General features: G+C 32.3%; 5 protein-coding genes and 1 long non-coding RNA gene across 7 annotated transcripts; 2 read left to right on the top strand and 4 right to left on the bottom strand.

Moving 5' to 3' along the window:
• The first annotated feature begins 1019 nt into the window (after positions 1 to 1019).
• LOC108467558 (chaperone protein dnaJ 72) lies at positions 1020 to 4192 on the top strand. The gene is made up of 3 exons (XM_017768220.2): positions 1020 to 1564; positions 2136 to 2205; positions 3788 to 4192. Exons 1-3 carry the CDS (start codon positions 1149 to 1151, stop codon positions 3845 to 3847), a joined length of 546 nt encoding a protein of 181 aa, XP_017623709.1. The 5' UTR covers positions 1020 to 1148; the 3' UTR covers positions 3848 to 4192.
• A 3179-nt stretch (positions 4193 to 7371) lies between these two features.
• LOC128279426 (uncharacterized) lies at positions 7372 to 13374 on the bottom strand. Its single transcript, XR_008269573.1, has 2 exons — positions 13299 to 13374; positions 7372 to 7738 (listed from the first exon to the last, which is right to left on the bottom strand). It is a non-coding gene; the product is annotated as an uncharacterized LOC128279426 (long non-coding RNA).
• On the bottom strand, positions 8570 to 9518 carry LOC108468481 (uncharacterized). Its single transcript, XM_017769361.2, has one exon. It carries the CDS (start codon positions 9455 to 9457, stop codon positions 8762 to 8764), a length of 696 nt encoding a protein of 231 aa, XP_017624850.1. The 5' UTR covers positions 9458 to 9518; the 3' UTR covers positions 8570 to 8761.
• A 968-nt stretch (positions 13375 to 14342) lies between the features above and the next one.
• On the bottom strand, positions 14343 to 18912 carry LOC108470186 (uncharacterized). The gene is made up of 2 exons (XM_017771450.2): positions 18774 to 18912; positions 14343 to 15121 (listed from the first exon to the last, which is right to left on the bottom strand). Exon 2 carries the CDS (start codon positions 15036 to 15038, stop codon positions 14619 to 14621), a length of 420 nt encoding a protein of 139 aa, XP_017626939.1. The 5' UTR covers positions 15039 to 15121; positions 18774 to 18912; the 3' UTR covers positions 14343 to 14618.
• Positions 17611 to 18899, bottom strand: LOC108470184 (uncharacterized). 2 transcript variants are annotated; one of them, XM_053017998.1, is made up of 2 exons: positions 18774 to 18899; positions 17611 to 18350 (listed from the first exon to the last, which is right to left on the bottom strand). In XM_053017998.1, the coding sequence occupies exon 2, from the start codon at positions 18308 to 18310 to the stop codon at positions 17873 to 17875; it is 438 nt and encodes a 145-aa protein (XP_052873958.1). In that variant the 5' UTR covers positions 18311 to 18350; positions 18774 to 18899; the 3' UTR covers positions 17611 to 17872. The 2 variants fall into 2 exon arrangements, with proteins under 2 accessions (XP_052873958.1, XP_052873959.1); XM_053017999.1 differs by having other exon boundaries at positions 17611 to 18344; positions 18774 to 18896.
• Positions 18913 to 20346: 1434 nt separating the features above from the next.
• Positions 20347 to 22908, top strand: LOC108468141 (uncharacterized). Its single transcript, XM_017769006.2, has 4 exons — positions 20347 to 20593; positions 20707 to 20760; positions 20865 to 20916; positions 22475 to 22908. Exons 1-4 carry the CDS (start codon positions 20529 to 20531, stop codon positions 22598 to 22600), a joined length of 297 nt encoding a protein of 98 aa, XP_017624495.1. The 5' UTR covers positions 20347 to 20528; the 3' UTR covers positions 22601 to 22908.
• The last annotated feature ends 984 nt before the right edge of the window (positions 22909 to 23892 follow it).

The raw sequence follows: 23892 nt of genomic DNA, 5'->3' as shown, positions 1-23892 counted from the left end.
CACAAAAAAATGTAAATATTATTGTAAAATATTTATAATGTAATACATTTTATAACATAATAAAAAAACATGATTATATTTTTATCTGAAGAAAAGTATATGACTTAAAAAGAGATGACGCGATAAAAGTATCATGGAGGTTATTATATTAAGAGTTAAATTACATTTTGTCCACTCTACTAAAAAATGGGCAAATTAGTCCGTCTACATTATATCAGAAAGCAAAGCCAACGAGGCCTTGGCTTGTTGGTTAAGATGAAAGCCTTGAGTAGCCAAGTTCGAGTCCCACCATTTGTAATTGCAATATGTGGCTCTCTCATCTCATTATGTGTTGCGTATGAAAATTTAGTCTTTCTTCTTTTCTAATTTGCTTTAAAATTATAAGTCTAAATTCTTAATATTATTAAAATTCTTCCATTAAATTTAAGTTCATTGTTTTGTTTTTTATACATAACTATTAAGTGAATTTTTTATTTCAAAATATTAGACTAGCAAGTTTAATAATATTAATAATTAGACTAAAATTTTGAAATTTGAAAAGAAGAGAGACTAAATGAGTAAATTCCTAAAAATAAAAGGGTTAAAGTACTCGAGAGGTTGTATCAAATTAATCATGTTATTAAATGAATCAATTTAGTTCATATACTATTAAAACAAATCAAATAAGTTCAACTTGTAACAAAGTTAACATTTATTGATTAAAAAATATCTTGAAAATTATTTATTTCCAATTGCGTTCAATTTCAAATAAAATATTTTATTTACAAAATTATAAAAAATATTAAAAATATTAACTCTATTAAACAATAAACGCTAACTCTATCTTGATTTGGTCTTATTTGATTTTTTTTAATAGTAGAAGAATAAAATTAATCCATTTAATAGTATAGGGACTAATTTGATTGGGTACTTATTATAGAGGGACCTCTCAGGTTCATTCACCAAAATAAAAGTAAAATATCTAAATTCCAAGTACACGAAGAATATAGGGACTAAGACCATATTTTAACCAAAAATAAATGAAAGTTTTAAGTGGAAATCAAAGAAAGGACAGGGACGAGCCACGAAGGCGATGATGGCTTCGAACTTGGTAAAGACAATACACGAAACTGATAGAGAGAAAGGGGCAAATCGAAACTTAAGGAAAAATGGATCTTTACAAGGTACTGGGCGTGAATCGGAGCGCCACCAAAGATGAAATCAAGGAAGCGTTTCGGAAACTGGCAGTGAAATACCATCCCGATAAGCACTCCCATTCGCCGAAACCCGTTCGAGATTCCGCCACCCTCCGATTCAAGCAAGTCTCCGAGGCTTACGAGGTCCTCAGCGACGATCGGAAACGCGCTCACTACAATCTTACTTCTTCCTCTTCCTCCGCTTCTTCTTCTTATAATTATTATCAGCGATACGCAAACGCCAGCCGCCGCAGCGGCGATGGCGGCTACGGTTTCTCTTCGGCCAATTCTTATAAAAATAATCGTCAAAATTACGCGAGTAATTTCTGGCATGTTTCGCTACGATTTTTCACTACGCGCGCCTTCCTTCTCAATCTTGCCTTCGCTGGGTAATCAATCTATCTCTCTCCTTGGGTCTTTTCGCTGTGTCTCTTTAAAATTGGTCTAATTTTGGTTTTAGTCCCTCTATTATGCTGAAAATTTAGATTTAGTCCATCTAATTTAACATAATTTGATCCTTGTTTGTCCAAATTGATTACTGATTACATTGTTAACAGTTTCCGATAAAAGAACGATGATGTAGCTTTTTACTGTAGAAAAGTTATCCAGGCTACTGTGACTGTGAGGAACTGCCTTTTTATTTTTATCAGCACTGTAAGAAGGTTATTAAAGCCAATCACGCCACTATTTCAGTGGCAAACTTTTGCGGGTTTTAAGTTGATTGCATGAGTTTCAGGGTTGGATTCATGTTGTTTGTGAACCCGTTCTCCCTTCCCCAACTGTAATTGCTTACTTGTATAAAAAAAAAAAAGAAGTCATTAACGAAAAATTCGCAACAGCTAACAATGTTATCAATTTGTAGAAGGATTAAATCTTAGATTTCAGCATGGTGGAGGTATTAAAACCAATTTGATTTGGGATATTTAGCGGTGAATGACTTGTTTATGTCCTTCACTACAGTGCTTTGTATGGTGGAACCGTTGTAATTGATAACAGCAGAGAAGCACTGTGGAAAATGCATAATTCTGGGGTATGTATATATTTTGCTCTATCCTTTCTCTTTTTCACTGCTGCTCATTTGAGTCTGTTCATTTCAGTTGTGGCTAAGGGTGCAACCAGGCCGAGCTGTGTCCAAATACTGGCAAGCTCGAGCTTGATACTCAGCTCAAGCTCAATCCAACATCTATTTTTAAACTTGAGGCTCAAGATATAATTGAGCTCGATTAAGCTCGGAAGTATTCAAGCTTGAGCTCAGCTGGATAATTAAGTTTAGGGTTAATAATATATATTAAGGACAATATCATAATTTAATAATTGAAAAATATTTAACATACATATTAAAAATGAAAAGCTCAATAAGGGTTGTGAGCCATTCGAGCAAAGTATTACTAAGCATGAATTCAGCTCAATCAATAGCTTGAGCTGCTCAAGCTCTAGCCCAGCTCAATAATTACCAAATCGAGTTCGAATTTTTTTGAGTCAAACTTGAGTAGCTTGTGAGTACCAATCTTTCAATTACATCTTTATTTGTGACAACTTTTGTCTTCCCAAGTTATTCACTATAATCTCTAATACTAGCTAGCTTCCTTTATCATTTTGTTTAAAACTAGAAACTTCTGAGCTGTTCTATACTATAGGGAGAAACTAGGCAAGTATTCTTTACTAAATACTGATGTAGGAAAGCTAGCCTAGGAGGGTAATTTTCATGGCATGTTTGTGATTTGAATTCTTGAGGGTTGAGGAACACAGGAAAATGTAATTGAGGTAAGAAAAGATAGCATAAAGCTTCTCACCTAGAGTACCTTACAAGTTAACTTTAATCATATCAGGCAACTGCAAGTGTATCGATGATGAAAATGCATTGATAATATTCTATATCTCAATAGAGAGAGAACATTGAATTTTTAGATACAAGAAATTTTCTTCCCAATATGATCCTAACATATATGGTTAGATTTCAAACAGAGAACTGCAATCTTAAAACAAATCCCGTTTACACATTACTTCCAATGTGTGTATAAAGTGAAACCCTTTTTTTAATAGTAGATGCTAGATCATTTTGCTTAAGCATTCTTAGTTCCTCATAAGAAAGTATATATACTTTCTTTGTTGAATTTTATCCTTTTTGGCATCTTTATCTTTTTATTTAAGTATGGTCTAAGGCATTAGATTTCTTATTTTCTTTGACCCTACTCTTCTGAATGAGGGGATTATGCACCAATCACTGAAGCAAATGCTCAGGTGCTCTAAGGCGTAGATTTGTTGTTAGATTGTAGAATTTCAAGTCTTTGGACCCATATTCATCCCTCTCCATTCCCATTTCATATCTTTCTATTGGTTTATTTATTGAACTAGTTATAAATGGTATATGTGCTTAAATTTCTAATATATTCTCTCTAATATTATCTATGTTTATGACATTTTCTTGCATGATAAAGCCTTGCCTTCGCATAAAAATACTTCATAAATCCAAAGTAACAAGAAATTACAGTTTGATTGATTCGACCTCTAATGTTGTGCTGGATTGAACTTTTGGTTAGATTAGATACTAGATGATATTTACTCAATTAAGACTTGCTTCAGAACATTACTGATTCCAATTTTTGACTCAGAAATCATTTGAAGAAGCCATGGAATCAATTGAGAAAGCCAAAGCACGTAGAGATACATAAGAAGACTATTGCTTAAACTTTATTCGGTCTCTGCTTGTTTGATCAATGGTGCCTTTTTCCTCAGCTTTGGGGATCAAGAGTATTGCTGTATAGTTTCTCACTTCCTCTTATTTTTTGTTGATATTTTATTTTCCGTTTCTATAGTTATTTTATATTATAGTTCTCAGTCTGTGATAGTTATAGTTATTGTATTACAAGGTCTATTTGTCAAACCTGTAAACTTGTGGTTGTATATGTTAAAGCCACAACCATGCCTATGTTCCCTGTTCTAGAGAACAAGCTACTAGCATTTTTATTATTATAGAGATGAATGGTAGAAATAGAATAATTGGAGTTGGGATTGAACTTGAATTGAACCGATATTTTGCTGCATTTCTTCTTGTAGAATTTTGTGAAATGGCATAGCGAGCATATTTTTGTAGATTTTGCCAACCAGTTTTATGTGATTGTTTTGTTGGAACTTGACATTTTATCTATAGCTAATATAGTTGATTATAAATGTTGGAACCCCAGCATTGGACCCATTGGCAAAGAGTGTTATGAGATCAAATCGCAGGAATTGCCTGCTATGGGGGAATGATTCAAGTTGTACCAATATATTTATACACTTCATAAGAAATGCTTTTCCTCTTCATCTTCTAAAAAGAAAATGGAGGTTATTGAGAATCAGTTTACCAAGCAGTGGTTTTTATTTTTACCTTAATCAAGATAATCATATATGATATTTTGCTCTGTTAAGGGTACCATATACACACTAAATAGGCCCCAGTGTGGTATACTTGGTAAAAAAAAAAGAATTTTATTTTTGAAATCTATTTCATATAATTTTATTATTGGTAAATTCAAAATGGCATATGTATTAATAAAAAGTAGTATGGGATGTCGGGTTCAATAAATATAATTTTACTTTTAGTAATAATATTATAGGGTGATATATTGGACATGTATTAAATTATCTTTGATATAATGTTTTTAGTTAAAATTTTCATAAAATTATGGCAATTTACGATAATTCTTTTTATCGTAAATAATTATAATATATATAAAAGGATGGAGTTATAGAAACTTTTAAACCAACTAATATACCATTTTATTATTCTTTTGTAATTTTACATATATTATTTATTATTATAAAGATTATTATATTTATAAATAAGAACTATAATTTTATTAAAATATTTCTTATATGGATTATGATGGTAAAAGTATAAGAGAGACTTTTGTGCTAAGAGTTAAATAATATTTTCTTTTCTATTAAAAATAGATAAGTTAATCTTATATGTTAGATCAAAAATAAATTAATCATTTATGTTAAAAATTTAATTTGTTTTTTACTGATAAAATAACCAAATAGTAACATTGTGGCATACCACGTATACCTTATTCGATGTACATAGATTAATTTTTACAATAAAGATTTATAGAATTTTAACAAAACAATCAATTTATTATTGATTTAATGTACACGAACTAATATTTCTATTCTTTAAGTAAAATATATAAAACACAATTACTTTTAATAGAAAACCTCTATGATACGTTAATGTTAAATAAACTTATGTCATAACATTTTAAAGAGCTAACTTCTATAATACTGAAATTTTATTTATATAATAACTTTATTTTCATATGTATCTCAATAAAATACAATAAGCATTACTTAATATAATTGTGATAAATTTGTTAATTATTAGAAAAAGATTGTACTAATTTAAGCTTTAATAATGATTAGAAATTATTTAAATATTGTACTAATTGTTTTAAATAACATTATTTTAATTAAATTTCTAAAGTAAACTACTTAATAGTGTCACAGACTTAGAGTTTTTACAAGCAATCCGTGCGGCTTTAGGCAGTTTCTTTGCTAAAAAATGCCTAAGTCAGCCTAACTCGCAACAATTGAGGATTCAGCAGAACTCCTCTAAGGCGCCCATGAAGAACAGCAGAAGAACGAAGTATGAACAAGCTTGAAAGATGAACAAAAGCCACAGAAAAGCAAAAACACTTGAGAGAAAAGTTTAAGTGAATGCTCTCAAAATTCTATTAATAACTGAATGAATTACAATGAGAGGGAGAGGCCTCTATTTATAACTGAGCCCCCCCAAAATCAACGGTACATATCTGATAATGCTCTAGAATAACGTATTTCTATATATTAATCACGTGTTTATTCTGAGCTTGATCCTACTAATTTGAGCTATTTATGTCTTTTTTATCTTTTAAGGACTGATTTGGAGGCAAAAGCAAAATTAATGGACAAAAGTGCGAATTTGGAGACACAATGGGTTGATATGCGACACAAGAAAAAGATTGTACCAAAAGTGCGAGCATGGAAGACACAAGGACTAAAAACGCAAAAAGAAGAGATTTTATTTTATAAGACTCCATTTTATTTATATTAGGATAATTAGTAGGATTATTTAAATTTTAGGATTTTATTTTAATTATCTTTATTTATCTTTAATTAAATGTATCTATCTTTTTAGAATTTAAGTTAAATTAGACTATCTTCCTAGGACTATAAATAGGGGGTGAAGTGACTTTATTTGGTTCATCTTTTTCTGTAAACACTCTCTCCCTGAAAGTCTAAGTTTGTTTCTTCATATTTTCTTTCAATAAAATTCCCTTTTCCATTTTTATATTTATTTTCTTTTCCACCATTATCATGAGCCACTAAAACCTATTTAGCCGAAAGTTGTCAATATTCCCTAAAAAGGGTTCTTGAGGCCTAGAATCCGTACTTAGCCTTCTCGCCAAGTATTCATTGTTTCTCCGTACTACGGGCTGACGCTTCTGTCCATGGCCCTTAAGAAGTAAGCTTTTCAACATATGCAAAGGCGGTCGCTTAGTATGTTTTGGAAGGATTGCACAGTCGGTTCGTTAACTTACTGCGTCAGAGGTTGGCGAGCCAAAGAGACAAAATAGCGTGGGATTCGCTATTGAGAAGCGTTGATCTAGCATAGATTACTGGCTAAAGTCAGTTCCCTAAAAATCGTAAGTCTAATCTTTGGAGCTGGTAGTCGTAGGCGTCCTCTTCCACTATAACTGGCTTACTTGAGTTGATAAGGCTTACTTAAAAGCCAAGGATTGAACCCAAGGCGGAACGAGACAACCGGAGGCTGGAATCTCGCCACATAAGAAACTTTCTCTTTTCCCAACTCTATTTATTTTTTCTTATTTCAATTTCTGCAATTTATTTAATTTCGCAATTTCAATTCACTTTAAATTCTGTTTTTATTTTTTCAGACTCTTAATTTTATTTTTTTTATTTTTCAGGAACGCAGGTTTTCTTGGCTAAAAAAATTGTCCAGGATTTCAAGGAACGAGCATTAATTTGTACAATCTGGTCCCTGAGGATTCGACCCTACTTCCCCTTTACTGTTATTTTTACTATTTTGAGAACTCCTCTAAGGCGCCCATGAAGAACAGCAGAAGAACGAAGTAAAAACAAACTTAAAAGATGAACAAAAGCCACAGAAAAGCAAGAACACTTGAGAGAAAAGTTTAAGTGAATGCTCTCAAAATTCTATTAATAACTAAATGAATTACGATGAGAGGGAGAGGCCTCTATTTATAACTGAGCCTCCCCAAAATCAACGGTACATATCGAAATACATCAATTGCTAAGATTAAAAGCTATCCCAATATCAAATCTCTAAGATTACAGAATCGTATTTTCTAAAGATTACATTTAATGTCTATGATCACATATAAGTTCACCTTCCATATTTGCCAAGCATATCTTTGAAGATTACTTTCCATATTTACCGAGCTCCGGAGATGGGCTTTCAATCTCTCCAAACAATGGACCAGTCTAATTGAGCCTAATGACCTCCCTCAAATGCGATGGATCGTACAAGTTCATCATGGTTGCAGGCTCCCATGCGCAACCTATTATTAGAAGAGAATAAATTAAATTAGAATCATCCTAAAAAGTATAGTTTTTAGGCACTAATAAAATAGTGTCACGTCATTAAATTTTAAAGATAACAAAATATTATTATACTCATCTATATCGAATATCTTATGGGAATAATTTGCATTAGGATTATCCAAAAAATTAGGGGTTTTAGGCACCAATAAAATTTTGCCACATCATCCAATTTTAAAGACAATAAATTATTATTATACACTCATTTATAAAGAAATTATTTTATGGACCCTTCCCGCCACATTTGTCGTTGTTCCTTTTCAATTATTTAATTACATTTCATTTTTCCATGCCCCTAAAACATAATTTTGGTAAAAAAAATGTACCGTGAACTTTGAATATAGAATTTTGAACCTTAAACCCAAAACTCGAACTTATAACCTTAAACTCTGAACTTAAATCTTGAACCTTGAACTCAAGTACAAATCATAAACCCTAAATCCCAGGATTCATAAGGTTTAGGGTTCGAGTTAAAAGTTCGGGGTTTTGAGGAAAATAATTATCAAAATTATGTGTCAATGACATGGAAAAAATTACAGAATTTTTTTTTAATTGATTACACAAAATAAAAAATATTGACTTAAATGATTAAAATTTATAAAAGAAGAAAATATGTTTGTTTATAAAAAATTTAATTATTTTAACTAATTTAATTAAAATTAAATTAAGTTTAAGAAGATATTAGATATAGATAAATGTATAATAATACTTTGTTATATTTAAAAATTTAACGACATGAGACTATTTTATTAGTGCATAAAAATTATACTTTTAGGTTCATCCTAATATAATTTATTCTCCAAATTTAATTATGAAATTTAAATACATAAAATCTTTACAAAATTATAAATCCTAAAATTAAAAATTTGGAATACAATTACAGTTCGAAAATATTAACATATAATACAAACACAGAAAGAAGTATTTTTTTTCGTAGACCACCTTCCAGTACAGAAAAAGAAAACTGATATAATTACATAAAATCAATTATGGAAGGTGACGAGAAACCTATTTCGTCTCTTAAACCTACATCCCAAAATTCGAGTCATCTCAGTTCCTTCACCAATAGGCAAAGTCACAGCTTCCACTCTCTTTTTCCTCAAAAGTTGACCAAATATCGACCCATCTTTTTTATGATGAATATTATGAACTATCACAGTCGACCCTGTTTTGATACCATCCTCCTCCTCCACCATTGTTTTAAACATTAATTTCAAGTACTCATCGTCGAACTTACAATCGATCACTGCAAAATCCACGTTCTTCAACCGCATTTTTATCTGTTTTATGATTGTCTCGCGTGGGCTAGTGTTGGTGGGTTCAGCGTGAACCAGATTTATGTATTGTTGAAGATGATCGGCGGTGTGGTGGTGGTGGTGGTGGTGGTGGGATGGGAGGATGCAACTGAGTTGACCGCCGGTGTGTTTTGCTGCGACAGCGAGTGCGATGGTTAATGGTGTAATGCCTTGGGTTGTGATTTCAACGATGTGTTTGGCTCCTTTGCCGGCTGCCATGGCTGATATCAGTTCCATGCAGTTGGGTTCTATTAGTCCTTGCTTGTCATCTTCTTCAACTGTGCTCTTTGCAGTTGGGTTCCATGCAGTAGGTAAAGATGAACTTACAAGATGAAGTGTGTCCAAATAAGCTTTCATGGCATCTTGAGGAGACCATTCCTTCATTTTTTTTGTTATAGAAATTATTGGATGGAAATAAGATGATGAAAAAACTTAGGGTTTATGACCAAATTTATAGCACTTTCTACGTCAGAACCTTGATGATAATAAAACAAATACGTTGTTGGCCAATTATGGGTACAACCACATTAGATACTAGCTAGGTTGACAAGTGGCATACATATGGCTGTCAAATAAGGCGACGCGTGTATTTAAGAATGTTCAAAAAAAAGGTGCACCTAATTTTCATGCGATTTTATAAGTGGTGGCAAATTTTGAGGCATCCCATGTGATAAATTTGCTGACGTAACCAAAATAATTCAAGATAAAACATGTTGGTCTCTGACTGTTGTCACATGGATGAACGTGGCGGTCAGTTGGATAAGACACGTGGACATTAATGGTTACTCGAAAACGACCTGCTTACACCTATCACCTATGCTAAGTGCATTGAATCTGTCGTTATGATCGTTCTTCACTTTTATTTGCGCATTATTTGTGAGATAAAAGGGTAAAACTATCATGAAAGTCACTTTAAAAGTTAGATTTCATTGTTTTTTTATTTAAAAATAAGTAAAATATTTTTTACGTTAAATTGAAAAATAAATTAATTTTTTATTAAAATTTTAAAATCAGATGTTAAATTATAAAATTGTGTGGCTTAATTACTCACCTCATCTCTTAATTATATGGTTAGGAGTTCAATCCTCGTTTATAAAAATAGAACACATTTCATAGCCTATCATTTTAATTAATTTTTAATTTTAAATACTTTTATTTAATTAAAATACTGCAAGTCATAATTTTATTGGTCTAGAGTAAAGTAATAACGAAATAAAATTTTAAGTACTTAAATGAAAAATTGCATAATTTAAATCATTATTTAATTCAATACTTGAAATGATGAATTTTTAATTTAACATAATTTAATTTTTTATTTTTACAATTATATTAATTAATTGAAATAATTAGCATCTCTAATTATGATTAAAATGATTACACTAATTTTTCTTAAAAACACATTTATAACACATAAAAAAAATTCTATTTCTATTTTAAGAAATATTTGTGGGAAACAATTAAAAGTATTATCTATTTGGAGAATATATATATATATTAAAAAAATCTGACCTCAATATTTTATCTGAAACAATTAGGAGTATTATAAAATACAAGAACCAAAGAATGTCATATTAAAATACATCCCAAAGTTAAACATAGAATGTAACACCCCCTACCCGTATTCATTGCCGGAATAGGGTACGAGGCATTACCGGAGTTTACTGAACATTTTCAGATAATTTTGAGCCATTTATTATTCATATTTTGTAAGAATCATAACGTTTCTCTATTGGGCTCTCGAAGCCCAAAACATACATTAGAAACCAACTGGAATAAAATCGAGATCATAAAAATTTTCGCAAAATCTTAAATTATATTTTCATCTAAGTACTTACCATTTCAATGCTCCTTATAATTAAACATTTTACCATTCAATCAATAGCTTGACACTTGTCTAAGCGTCAAACAACAACATTATTAGTATACTTGCACATATTTCATATAAATTCAACATTAATATACCTATTTTCTCAACATATCACACTTGAATTTAATAATAGTCTCAACTTACATAATTTCCTTGTATCAACATATCAAAGATAATTATATATGTACATGTCACAAAATATATTATTCTCTTCTTGTTTCTTCATAAGCATATATCATTCATTTCGTTATGTCAATATTTCATGCACCATCATTTCCTTATATCTTGTATATATTTATTTCGGTAATATTTCAGATTAAACTTAACATAAATTAAATTCCATGTACCCATACTTATTTCATTTATCTATCTTCTTAATTATTTCATACAACTATTTTGTACATATATTTCCATATGACCAATTCCTGTAAACATTTCACACAACCATTTCATATAACCATTCCATCTTATACATATTACTTGAATATCGATTGTTCAATAGATATCTTGGCGTTTCTCTTCCTCGGTCTTATTTATCTTCGACATGATGTCATAGTATCTTTCAACTATGGTTTTACTCGTTTTCTGTCATGTTGCCATGGTATCTTTCAACCATGGTCTTATTCATTTTCCCGTCATGTTGCCATGGTATCTTTCAACCATGGTCTTACTCATTTCATGTCAGGTTGCCATGGTATCTTTCAACCATGGTCTTATTCATTTCATATCACATTGCCATGGTATTTTTCAACCATGGTCTTACGCATTTCATATCACGTTGCCATGGTATCTTTCAACCATGGTCATACACATTTCATATCAGGTTGCCATGGTATCTTTCAACGATGGTCTTACACATTTCATATCAGATTGCCATGGTATCTTTCAACCATGGTCTTACACATTCCATATCACGTTGCCATGGTATCTTTCAACCATGGTCTTACACATTTCATATCAGGTTGTCATGGTATCTTTCAACCATGGTCTTACACATTCCATATCAGAGAGCACACTCATGAACCTCATCCTTACAAAGGGATTACCACCAGGCTAAATCCTCGTAATATAAACTCATAGAATATTGTCGGGATTACCAGCCCAAAGCTAAATCCCATGCAACGACAATTACTCTAATGAGCTTGAATCAATTACCACCAAAGGCTAAATTCAGACCTAATTGGATTACCGTCCGGCTAAATCCATTTTCCACATATTCTTCGGGAGGGCTATATAAGGATAGGATCACCCGTCTAAGCTAGATCCTTTTTACCGTCAATTCCTTTTCAGAGATCCATCGAATTTTCCTTCCATTCAACCGTGATTTTTTTCCTTTTTTTTCAAATATATCAATGTTTCATAAATTTCCATATAATGAACATTCAAATCATATTCATATAAAAAAACATGCATTTCAAGCATTTAAGAATATAATTCAAGTTACACGAACTTACTTGGTGAAATTGCAGAAATATCAAGATTAAGGGCCATTTTGGTAATTTATCATTTTCCCAATTTTCACCCGATCTTAAATTGAAAATTTCATTCAATTTATTAATTTAGATAATAAAAAAATTCATTCCCTTCAATTTGGTCATTTTTGACATTTTTACAAAATTACCCCTGAAGTTTTACTTTTATTCAATTCAGTCCTTAAGCCTAAAACATGCAAATTAGCCATGCTAGCTAGATATTCATATATATTTTCCTCCAATTTTTTTATGATTTTCCAAAGTCAAAACAGGAGAACCCGAAATCATTCTGATCTTGTCTCATAAAATTTATTATATATCATGATTCACAATTCTATTGCTGACATAGTTTCTGTTATAAGAAACTAGACTCAATAAGCTTTAATTTCATATTTTATTCATCCTCTAATTCGATTTATACAATTTTTGGTGATTTTTCAAAGTTACACTACTACTGCTGTCCAAAACAGTTTTAATGAAAAATGTTGATTTCCATTTTGCCCCAAATTTCACAGTTTGTACAATTCAGTCCTTGCTCAATTAACCCCTCAATTGAGCTAATTTTTCTCAATTAATACTTTAGTCTATCATTTTAAACTTCTTCATAACCCCTAAAAATCAGAACTTTAGCATTAGACATTAATTCCAAACTCTTTCTTTATTAGGTCCTAAAATGAATTTTCCATCAATTTTACTTGATAAAATCATCATATACCAAAAGCAAAGCTTCAATTCTATGATTATTCATCATATTATTTCAGCACTCATCCATAAAAACTTTAAAAATTAGCCATGGAATCAAAAACTAATGAAATAGTAAGTTGGACCCAATTGTAAAATTCCAAAAACATAGAAATTTCAAGGAGAAAGCAAGAATTAAACTTACATGAAGCTAGAGCATGAAAACCAGCTTGAACCCCCTTCCATGGCTGTTTTTCAGCTGATGAATATGAAGAGAAATGAAGAGAATTCTAGATACTCCAATTTAGTCCCATTTTTATTTAGCAAATTTTGGCAATTTTCCAATTTTGCCCTTATTTCACCCATTTCCTGATTTTTCTCAGCTATTGCCGCCCAAAATATCTCCTTTGGGCTTATTTTCACTTTAGGTCCTTCCTCATTTGACAATTGAGCTATTTAATCCTTTTAGCAACTTTTACACATTTTCCAATTTAATCCCTTTTATTTAATTGACCACCCAAACGTCAAAATTTTCTAACGAAATTTTAATACTACCTTATTGACATTCCGTAAATATTTATAAAAATATTTATGGCTCGGTTTATAACATCAAGATCTCGATACCTCTTTTTCTCAATTTCTTGACCAAATAAATCTTTATAAAACACAATTTACTACTCCAAAAATCTTTTAAAAACTACATTTGGCTCGTAAATATTAAATAATATAATCTACGAGTTCATTTGTCTGATTTGATGGTCTCGAACCACTATTTTCGACATCGTTGAAATTCAGGCTATTACATAGAAGAAGATTAAAATCATAATTTGACTTAAAATAATCTATGTTTAACACAATCTTTTGACATTTGATTTAATAAAATTGATATAATTTTTAAAGAATATAATTTTTAATTAAATTAATTCAAGTAATTATTTGTTTATAACAAATAAAGCAAGAATCAAGGGCAAAGTCGTGGGTGATAAAACTCCGATTCTCTTTTCTTTTTAGGTCTCTTTATTATTTATAAAATTTTAAATTAATAATAGTAAAATTATATTTTGATCCCAAAATGATAAAAAATTAATTTAATTCTTTAAAAATATAAAGATATAGACTATTAAAATGGTGATTACATTTTATTATCGTAAAAATATACAATTGAATTTTGACCCAAAAAAAAAAAATCTAACTTCGCCCCTAAAAGGGATAGAAAATTAGTATATATAAGGTAAAGCATAACATAGGGTTTATTCATAGCAAACTCCAATTACATCCAAACTTTTCATGGCTACAAACTTGGGAACAAAAGTTAGAAATCACACATATATATATTATATATACATACACACATAGAGACACACAGGTACCATATATATAGCATCCAGTTCCATGATACCTCAATGCACAAGCAGTTTTAGACTACAACCTAATAAACTGCATTTCGGAAAGATAATCAAATTAATGCAATCCTCTCTGGCGAGGAGTCATTGGTAACTCCACCAGAGTTGGGGTATATTCCCAGCTACTGAGAGGAATGGATTTTGGATTGTAAAGCAATGCCGCTCCGATGGAAGAAGTCCTCCCAATTCTTGCCATCAGCATGCCGAATCTCGACATGGGAAAGTGTCCCAGGGTCTAAACACGCGAGTGTCACAGCAATGCCATCGGGGTTCGACCGTGGTGTATAGAATGAAGTTATTCCACAAACCTTACAGAATGTATGTTTGGCGGTGTGAGTTCCAAAAGTGTACGTAGTAATGAACTGGTTCGAATCACCCAAAAGCTCGAACCTTTGACGCGGGACAACAAAGTGAACGTTCCCTCTCATGGAGCAGTCAGAACAGTTGCATTTCCAAGCAATAATACTAATAGGTGCTTGGACTTTCCATCTTACTTTCTTACAGTGGCAACCGCCATTGTGCAGTACTAACTCGGATTCCATGCCAACAACAACCAGGGCAAGTGAAACTTTATTCTAAAGCTGATTCCGTAGTAGATAACTCAGCTCAAATGCAATAGCATATCCTATCAATGACCATGCAATGAAACCATTAATCCCGCATCTTAATAACTCAGTTCAAATGCAATAGCAGTACCATATCGAAATAAAACAATTAATCCCAATTCTTTATAAATCAGCTCATAACTAAGTTCAAATGCAATAGCATCTAAGTACCGTAATGCAATAAAACATCTTCATGACTCGGTTCAAATGCAATAGCTTCCTAAGAACCGTCACTCAATGAACTATTTCCACTTCTCTTTTGACCCCACGATATGCATAAATATAAGCAATAAAAATCATGGTATGGAGCCCTTGTACCAAAAGACAAGACTAATGCACTTATTTGTTCAGTAAATAGGAAAAATACAATTTGACTCTTAATATTAGAACTTCTATGCTAGTTTTATCAACTTAACACAACACCACCCTTAATCTTCATCTTTGAGGAAATTTTTTGTCCTAAAATAGGGAAATATACTGGTGATGGACATACTAATTAGCATAAGCAAAATCAAAACAGTAAGCGGGCTAGAAGTTTTAGAAATTTAATTAAAAATCACACAAAATTTTCAGTGTTTATATTTAATTAGTTCGGTTAATAAGAGATGAACTTTTGTTTTTATTGATTAAAACTTTATCAGTCTAAAATTTGTTAATTTCTAAATATCTAAAATGGACAACAAACAATGGAGCGAGTTTTAATTTCAACCAACCAAAGCGACGTAAGAATCTCACGTGGAAAGGAACTCTGTTAGCACTTCACACTATGAACCGATCAAAGCAATCTATCTATGTTCGTAAGTGTCGCCGGTACCAATAAGTGGCTGCGAGAACTGACAGTGGGTTTCTTCCTTGAGCATTTGAACTGAGTTAGAATCTTAAAGCATTTGAATTGAATTTGAATCTTAAAGTCATCAATGTTTGTCTCATGGTTATACAAGAAAATAAAAAGGAAAGGAAGTGCCCACCCATATATATACTAGGTAAATCATAACGTAGAGTTTATCCATAGAAAACCCAAGTACAACCAAACGTTTAATGGCAACCAACTTGGAAACAAAAGTTAGAAATCACATATACATTCATACAGTCACACAGGTACCATATACATATAGCATCCGGTTCCACGAAGCCCCAATATACGGCCATTGACAAACCTGAAGTGAGAGCTACTAGGTGGAATGAATTTTAGATTGTAAAGCAATTCTACTCTGATCATAGAAGTTTTACAAATTCTTGCCATCAAAAAGCCGAATCTCAACATGGGAAAGTGTTCCAGGGTCTAAATATGCAAGTGTCACAGCAATGTCATTGGGATTCGACTGTGGGGTATAGAATGAAGTTATTCCACAAACCTTACAAAACGTATGCTTTGCAGTGTGAGTTCCGAAAGTGTAGGTAGTAACAAATTCCTTCGAATCACCCAAAAGCTCAAACCTTTGACGCGGGACAACGAAGGGAATGTTTCCTCTCATGGACCAGTTGGAACAGTTGCATTTCCAAGCAACAACACTAGTAGGTGCTTGGACATGCCATGCAGTACTAACTCAGAGTCTATGCCAACAACAACAATGGTGAGCACAAGTTCATCCTAAAATGATTCCGTAGTTTGAAACTCAGTTCAAAGGCAATAGCAGCCTGACAACCATCATGCAATGGAATCATTAATCCCAAAACTTCATTACTCGGTTCATAACTCAGTTCAAATGCAATAGCATCTAAGTACCATCACGATTCATGAAATGAAACCATTAATCCCAAATCTTCATAACTCAGTTCAAATGCAATAGCATCCAAGCAATGAACCATTTCCATTTCTCTTTTAACCCCACAAAACGCATAAATATAATCAATGAAAACTGAACACAACACCCTTAATCCTCATCTTAAGAAAAAAAAACAGAAAAAAGGAAAACAATTGTCAACACCTTACATGTAAAGAAGAAAAAAGATCCCAAAAATCAACAGCTTATAGAACAAAAGATAAAATAAAAAGCCTGTTTATCTTGATCACAAAATGGGGAAATGAACTAGAGATGAACATACTAACTAGAATAAGCAAAATCAAAACAGTTAGCAGGCTAGAAGTTTTAGAAAATTAATTAAAACGCACACAAAATTTTCAATGTTTATATACTAGTTCAGTTAATAAGAGGAGCTTTTGTTTTTATTGATTAAATTTTTATCAGTCTGAAAAATATTAATTTCTAAATATTTAAAATGAACAACAAACACTGAAGCGGCAGGCTTAACAACGTAAGAATCTCACATGGAAAGGAACAATGTTAGCATTTCACACTATGAACTGGTTAAAGCAATATATCTACGTTTGTAAGTGTCTACCCATAACAACAAGTGCTTAGAGGAAGTGACAGTGGACTGCTTTCTCGGGCGTTTGGACTGAGTTTGAATACTAAAGTCGTCATTGTTGGGAGGACTTTATCTGAATACCACTCCCAACCTGAACAGGGTTCGTCTAAGACCATAAAACAGATGAGAACAGCTCTGGTTATAGAAAAAGAAGAAAGGGTCCACCCATATATATATTGTGTAAATCATAACATAGAGTTTATTCATAGCAAACTCCAATTGCAACCAAACTTTTATGACTACCAACAAGAGAACAAAAGTTAGAACACACATATACATACAGACATAGAGACAGACAGACACACAAGTACCATACATATAGCATCCAGTTCCACGAAGCCCCAATACACATCGGATGTAACGTAGAAGCTAAACGACTGCATTTTTAAAAGACAATCAAATTAATGGTAATCCTCTCTTGTGAAAGCCATTTGAATTTTGGATTGTAAAGCAATGCCACTCTGATCACAGAAGTCTTCCCAATTCTTGCCATCAAAATTCCGAATCTCGACATGGGAAAGCGTTCCAGGGTCTAAACATGCACGTGTCACAGCAATGCCATCGGGGTTCGACTGTGGTGTATAGAATGAAGTTATTCCACAAACCTTACAGAATGTATGTTTCGCGGTGTGAGTTCCGAAAGTGTATGTAGTAATGAACTGGTCCGAATCACCCAAAAGCTCACACCTTTGATGTGGGACAACAAAGTGAACGTTCCCTCTCATGGAGCAGTCAGAACAGTTGCATTTCCAAGCAATAACACTAGTGGGTGCTTGGACTTTCCATCTTACTTTCTTACAGTGGCAACCGCCATTGTGCAGTACTAACTCGGATTCCATGCCGACAACAACCAGGACAAGTTCAAAGTTTATCCTAAAGCTGATTTCTAGTTAGTAACTAAGTTCAAATGCGATAGCATCCTAACAACCATCACGCAATGAAACCATTAATCCCACATCTTCATAACACTGTTCAAATGCAATAGCATCTTAAGAACCATCACGCAATGAACCGTTTCCACTTTTCTTTTAACCCCACAAAAATGCATAAATATAAAACAATGAAAAAGTGAACACAACAACACCATCAATCTTTCATCTTTAAGAGAAAAAATATATATCAAAACACCTTACATGGAAAGGAAAAAACCCAAAAATCAACAGCTTATAGCACTTAAAAGATAAATCAAAAACCTGTTTCATTTGAGGAAAATATTGATCCCAAAATAGGGAAATAAACTCGTGATTCGACATACTAATTAGCATAAGCAAAAATCAAAACAATCGTCAGTTTTAGGGTTACCTGTGTTGCACAAGCTCCTTTGAAAATTACTTGCTTTCGATTCAGGAAATCTGAATCAGTACTGAGAGATCGATTAGCAATTATATGATCTGGTGTTCTTCAATTGAGTGGATTTTTTTGCTTGCTGTTGCCCCAAATTGAGAAATTTCTATATCATTATCCAATGCCCTAAAGCTGCGTCTCCTAATTGCCCTGTTAGACGGATAAAAATCCTGCTAAAGTAGAATATAATTTTTTTAAAGTCAAAGTATCATTTGACTTTTTATTTTTAATTTAATCCTTTGAATTTCTAAACTTGAATTTCTTTTAAGATGTAATTGAAGAGAACCGGTGGACTCCTCACCTCTCTTCAGGTCCAAAAGGAGCTTTCCTTTGATTGTTGCTCACCTACCATTCAATCGTCATGAGTCTTCGATCGAACACTTCTATTGTCTATTCGATGAGTTTGACCATTTGGATCTCCAGTAGAATATCTTGAACAGTGAAGTTCGGCAAAAAGCCTAGAGATTTTGGAAGTGTTAATGGTGACTAGCTTTACGATAGTTGAACATTCGATTGCCAACCTCGTTATCCTTGGTCAAGTCCCTAATGCCAAACTCCAGCCATTTTCATTTGTTGGAATAATAACTCTTGATCCATGAGTTGGACCGTGTTTTGGCTTCACATGGTGGTTGCTCCTGGTGACTTAAGTTTTCCAATCAGTTGTTACTTTGTTTCTTGAATTTGCGAGAAATTATTTTGCTAGGATTTTATTACAAACGTTGTTTCACGATCAGATATGTTTTGTCTGCTACAGCAACAACGATTTGAATAGAGAGACTCATCTCATCAAAGTTCTATTTATCTTGTTGGTTCAAGCAATAGAGATTCGTAGTACATCATAGAGTGCTATATTCACATTTGGAGTTTTGTCTTGTACGGAACTGAAGTCATCAACAGCTTTAGAGTTCATTACCTTATTGGCCTTTATTTATATGAGAGGCAACTCCAATCTTTCATTCTATATGATTAAGTAAAACCCATAATCCAGACATAAAAGAGTTTATTGTTAAAATAATTTTGGGTATTTTTCATATTTTTGTTATTCATATTTTTGTTATTCGTCATTTTCCTCAAATTTTGAATTTAAGGTAATATAAATTTAAGTTTTTAAATTAAGCGATTAAAATTTGAATCATTTCAAATTTATGTCTTTTTTTTTTTGTGAATTATAAGAGAAAGGTATAATTTAATAGCAACGCGACTAGCATAACTCAAAATTAAGTCGATACACGAAAATTTTAAATTCATGTTATTTAATTTGAATCAAATTAAATTTTCAAATTTAATATAGGGTAAAGAGATATTGACATACGGATAAAGCACTACGTTTATAAGCTACTTGAGTTTAATTAAAAAAATTAAATTTAATTCAGTAATTATTAAATTGAGCTGTTGATTGAATCAATTCTAGTTCAATAATACTCGATTCATATGACTGGTGAATCTTATCGAATTTTTTAATTTTACTATATATTTTAAATATTTTATTATTAAATTATATTATTATTCTTAATATATATTTATTAACATTAAATTTAATAATTAAACCGAGCTCGAGTTGCTGGAGCTCGAATAGTATATCCAATATTCAGACTCGGCTACCTCTAAGAAAATTGGGAGTTAGCTGCTACACAGAGAAACAGAGTGGAAACAAAGCAGAAAGGAAGAGAAGAAGAGCTAAAAAAATATAGATATTTAAAAAAAAATTCATCAATGGAGATAACGAACCCTAAACCATCTTCGAAACGCCTGCTATTCGACCGGCGTTATGGTTGGGTGTAAGACCCCTCAAATCTTCTCTCTTTATATCTTTTCTATACGTAATTTTCTCTCTTTTTAGTTTTAAATTTCCAAAGAATTTATATTTATATGCTTCAAAATTGAGTTGCAGGTTTGATGAATGGAAAGACCCATCGGAAGAAGCTCTTGCTGCTGGCCGAGGAATGTAGGTTTTCTCTCTTTTCTTCCCTAATTAAATCAAATATTAGCAATTGCTTTACTTAACCACTCTTCTTTTTTGGTTTTTTTCTTGGGATTCATTTTCGAAAGGTTTTGCATAGTTCCTCTAACAAAAGCTTTCTTGAAGACGGCTACAAATTCGGTATGGTGCTATTAGAATTTTACAGATTTTTATGGTATGAAGCTTCTGCATGTTATGTTTGTTGTATTGTATTGTATCATATCCATTTGGGAAATGCTATGAATGTATCTACCAAAGGGATTTTATGTTTCAAGGTTAAGGCAATAACTTCAAGTAGGATACTGTTTTTTATATATAGGAAGGAGTAAAACCAACTATTTTAGAACATAAAATATTGGGAACTGCTTTAGAAGGCTGATGTGAACCATGGGAGTTCCGAGAGCTGCTGAAATGATGGCCGGAGGATGTCAGGTTGTTATACGAGCAGAGTTTTTCTGCATATGTAAGCTTTGCTTATATTCCTCCTGAAAGGTGGGCTTTTATAGATGGATAAAGGGTTTAGAGCAGACGCACCTTTCCTGATGATCTTTGTGTGGAGTCAGATCATAAGGATTTGACCCCTTAGCATGAGAAATGAGCTCGATGGGACTACCATGAGAATTTGTGAGCCTAGGAAGTTGGCATCTTTAAACGAGACTGGACTCGATGTGATAGCTTTTTAATGATATTCCAGTGTTGTCTGCTAAGACATTTGTATTGGCATGGCATCGGCTCCCTGACATGGCGTAAGGGTATAACAAACTATATAATCTATTGAGTTGTGAATTTAGTTTTTCATTAAAGACTTGCTTCTGATACTATCCTTAGTGTCTCCGAACTTGGCTGCCTTTTTCGTTGATTGTGCTCATACCTTTGGTATTTTCGTTCGTCATGTGTGCTGGGCACCAATTCTTTACACACAAGGAGTGGCAGGTGCAAAGGTGCACGAAACTAAGGATATTTCATATAAGCAAGATGCTGCAGAAGTGGAATTAGATCATTATTGCATTACTTGTTCTTTAGAATAATTGCCTTGCCTTGTAATATAGTTCTGATGCTGAGTAAAGAAATTTGCCTGGCTTTTAAGAAGCAAAGAATAAGGAAAAATGGAATTATGGTTGGCCACGAACATGTGCACCCTTAAATATTCTCAGTTATTCCTTCAAAACAATCTAGTACAGGTCAACCTAGGCACTCAAAAATGATTTTTCGATGATACCTATATCACTCCATTAGCTGAACCCACCTTGAAAGTTATTATTTGCTTAGAGGGTCAATAATCTACATTTTTAAGAGCACAATGAGGCCAGCCCTGTTGGATGCCTTTAACTTTGGCTTGTTTCGAAATTAACATTATAGCAAACTGATACGCACAAGCTATATTGTGAATTACAGCCTACAATTGCACGTAAAAACCTTCCTTGTTTGAAGATAGGCACTTTCCTCTCGGACGGCTTCCACTTGTAGAGGTCGATGCCTTACACAGTTATGCATCTTTGCATTTTTGGTCACTCAACCATGCCCTTTTTATTTATGATTTTGCCGACACTCGGCTGCATGATATCTTTAGCAGAGTATGAAATGTTAGATATTTATTCTTTGAGCATCACCAATGATTGTTCCAAATCACTCATCCAGTATTATGATATCAAAATAGCCTGTTCTTTGTAGTTACCATTTTCTACTTTGTTTCTCGCAGATCAATTTTGTGGCAAGGTCTACTGTAAAAGTCTTAGAAAAGCCAGACTTGCTCGACCCCCGGCAGCTGCAAGCTAGCCTCAAAGATCAGCTCAGTAGAGTCACAAATATTATACAAAAACCATAACTCGAATGAGTCATCTCGATGGAAAATCCTTGTCATGCCAGCAGCAGTTTTGATGATCTAGGCATTGAAAACAATGAACCAAAAAGTGCCTAATTGCTTAAAATATGTATATGTATTTATATCTATTATTTTCCAAGTATCAGTATTTCACATCAAAAAAAATATTCATGCACATGGACTTTGATATGCTGGAACAGATTAGATGTTGATGTTAAAGAGCATGTGTTGTTCACTCGCATGAAATACAGATAACCGTTGGGGTTATGTTTATTCAATGTTATCTAGACTCGGGCAAGTGTTTTTTTTTTTTCAAGTTTTTTGATATTTTATGAGAATCATACTCTCATATTTGTATCCCAATATGTGTTGGACCAAACAAGAATAATTTAAGAGTAAAATTCAAAAGATTCTAACCGTAAATGATTTGCAATCAAAATAACCGTAGTTGAGATATTGGTGTTTAGAAGCTACACGAGTTTAATTCGAAAAAGAACCTAAATTCAATTTAATAATTATCGGATTGAACTCAAGTTATCAATCTAATCGAATTCAAGCTTAGTAATACTCTACTCAAACAACTCATGAGCTCTATTGTGCTTTTTATTTTTAATAATATTTTTATATTATTAAATTACATTATTGCCTTCATATATATTATTAATCTTGAGTTTAATTATCAAACTAAACTCAAGTTTGAATACATACAAGCTTATTCGAGCTCGAATAATTCAATTATATCTCAAGCTTAAAAGTAGATATTCGATAGAGCTCGAGCCAAGTATTAAGCTCCAAATTTCAAGTCAAGCTCAAGTTTTGCCATTATTCAAGTTCTACTACACCCTTAATAGTATGTACAAAATTTTGGTTTTTATTCAATGTAAACTACACTCATGGTCACAAAACTAACTAAAAGTCTACATTTTGACCACTCAACTTCAAAAAGTTACGAAATATTCATTGAACTATTTAAAAGTTTTCATTTAAGTCATTGAAAGTGTTTATTTAAATAATTGGACTGTTAAGTTTTGTCGTAAAATAGAATCCGGCTAGTGAACTCCAAGCAACGATTCAATGATCAATACCCATCAACGAATAGAAGAACATGCCTTAGATCCAAATTGATTCATGACGTTCAAAGTTATTTTATAGAAAAAAAATAAACTAAATTGTAGAAGAAAAAGAGAAAGGGTTTTTGATTGATACAAATGGTACGAACAAAGAAAGCCATTCAACAACAATTTTAATAACCTAATAACTTAAATAAAAATTTCAAAATTATTTGATAATCATTT

This window comes from Gossypium arboreum, chromosome 8, assembly GCF_025698485.1.
Source record: "Gossypium arboreum isolate Shixiya-1 chromosome 8, ASM2569848v2, whole genome shotgun sequence".
NCBI classification, from domain to species: Eukaryota; Viridiplantae; Streptophyta; class Magnoliopsida; order Malvales; family Malvaceae; genus Gossypium; species Gossypium arboreum.
This window is presented reverse-complemented; position numbering and strand designations above follow the sequence as displayed.

Excerpts from the sequence above, each read along its gene's own strand:
- LOC108470186 (XM_017771450.2), bottom strand. The coding sequence starts at position 15,038 with ATGGAATCCGAGTTAGTACTGCACAATGGCGGTTGCCACTGTAAGAAA.
- LOC108470184 (XM_053017998.1), bottom strand. The coding sequence starts at position 18,310 with ATGGAATCCGAGTTAGTACTGCACAATGGCGGTTGCCACTGTAAGAAA.
- LOC108467558 (XM_017768220.2), top strand. The coding sequence starts at position 1,149 with ATGGATCTTTACAAGGTACTGGGCGTGAATCGGAGCGCCACCAAAGAT. Across the intron at positions 1,565-2,135 it reads CTCAATCTTGCCTTCGCTGG|TGCTTTGTATGGTGGAACCG; the intron begins GTAATCAATCTA and ends CCTTCACTACAG. Across the intron at positions 2,206-3,787 it reads GGAAAATGCATAATTCTGGG|AAATCATTTGAAGAAGCCAT; the intron begins GTATGTATATAT and ends TTTTTGACTCAG.
- LOC108468141 (XM_017769006.2), top strand. The coding sequence starts at position 20,529 with ATGGAGATAACGAACCCTAAACCATCTTCGAAACGCCTGCTATTCGAC. Across the intron at positions 20,594-20,706 it reads GACCGGCGTTATGGTTGGGT|GTTTGATGAATGGAAAGACC; the intron begins GTAAGACCCCTC and ends ATTGAGTTGCAG. Across the intron at positions 20,761-20,864 it reads CTTGCTGCTGGCCGAGGAAT|GTTTTGCATAGTTCCTCTAA; the intron begins GTAGGTTTTCTC and ends CATTTTCGAAAG.
- LOC108468481 (XM_017769361.2), bottom strand. The coding sequence starts at position 9,457 with ATGAAGGAATGGTCTCCTCAAGATGCCATGAAAGCTTATTTGGACACA.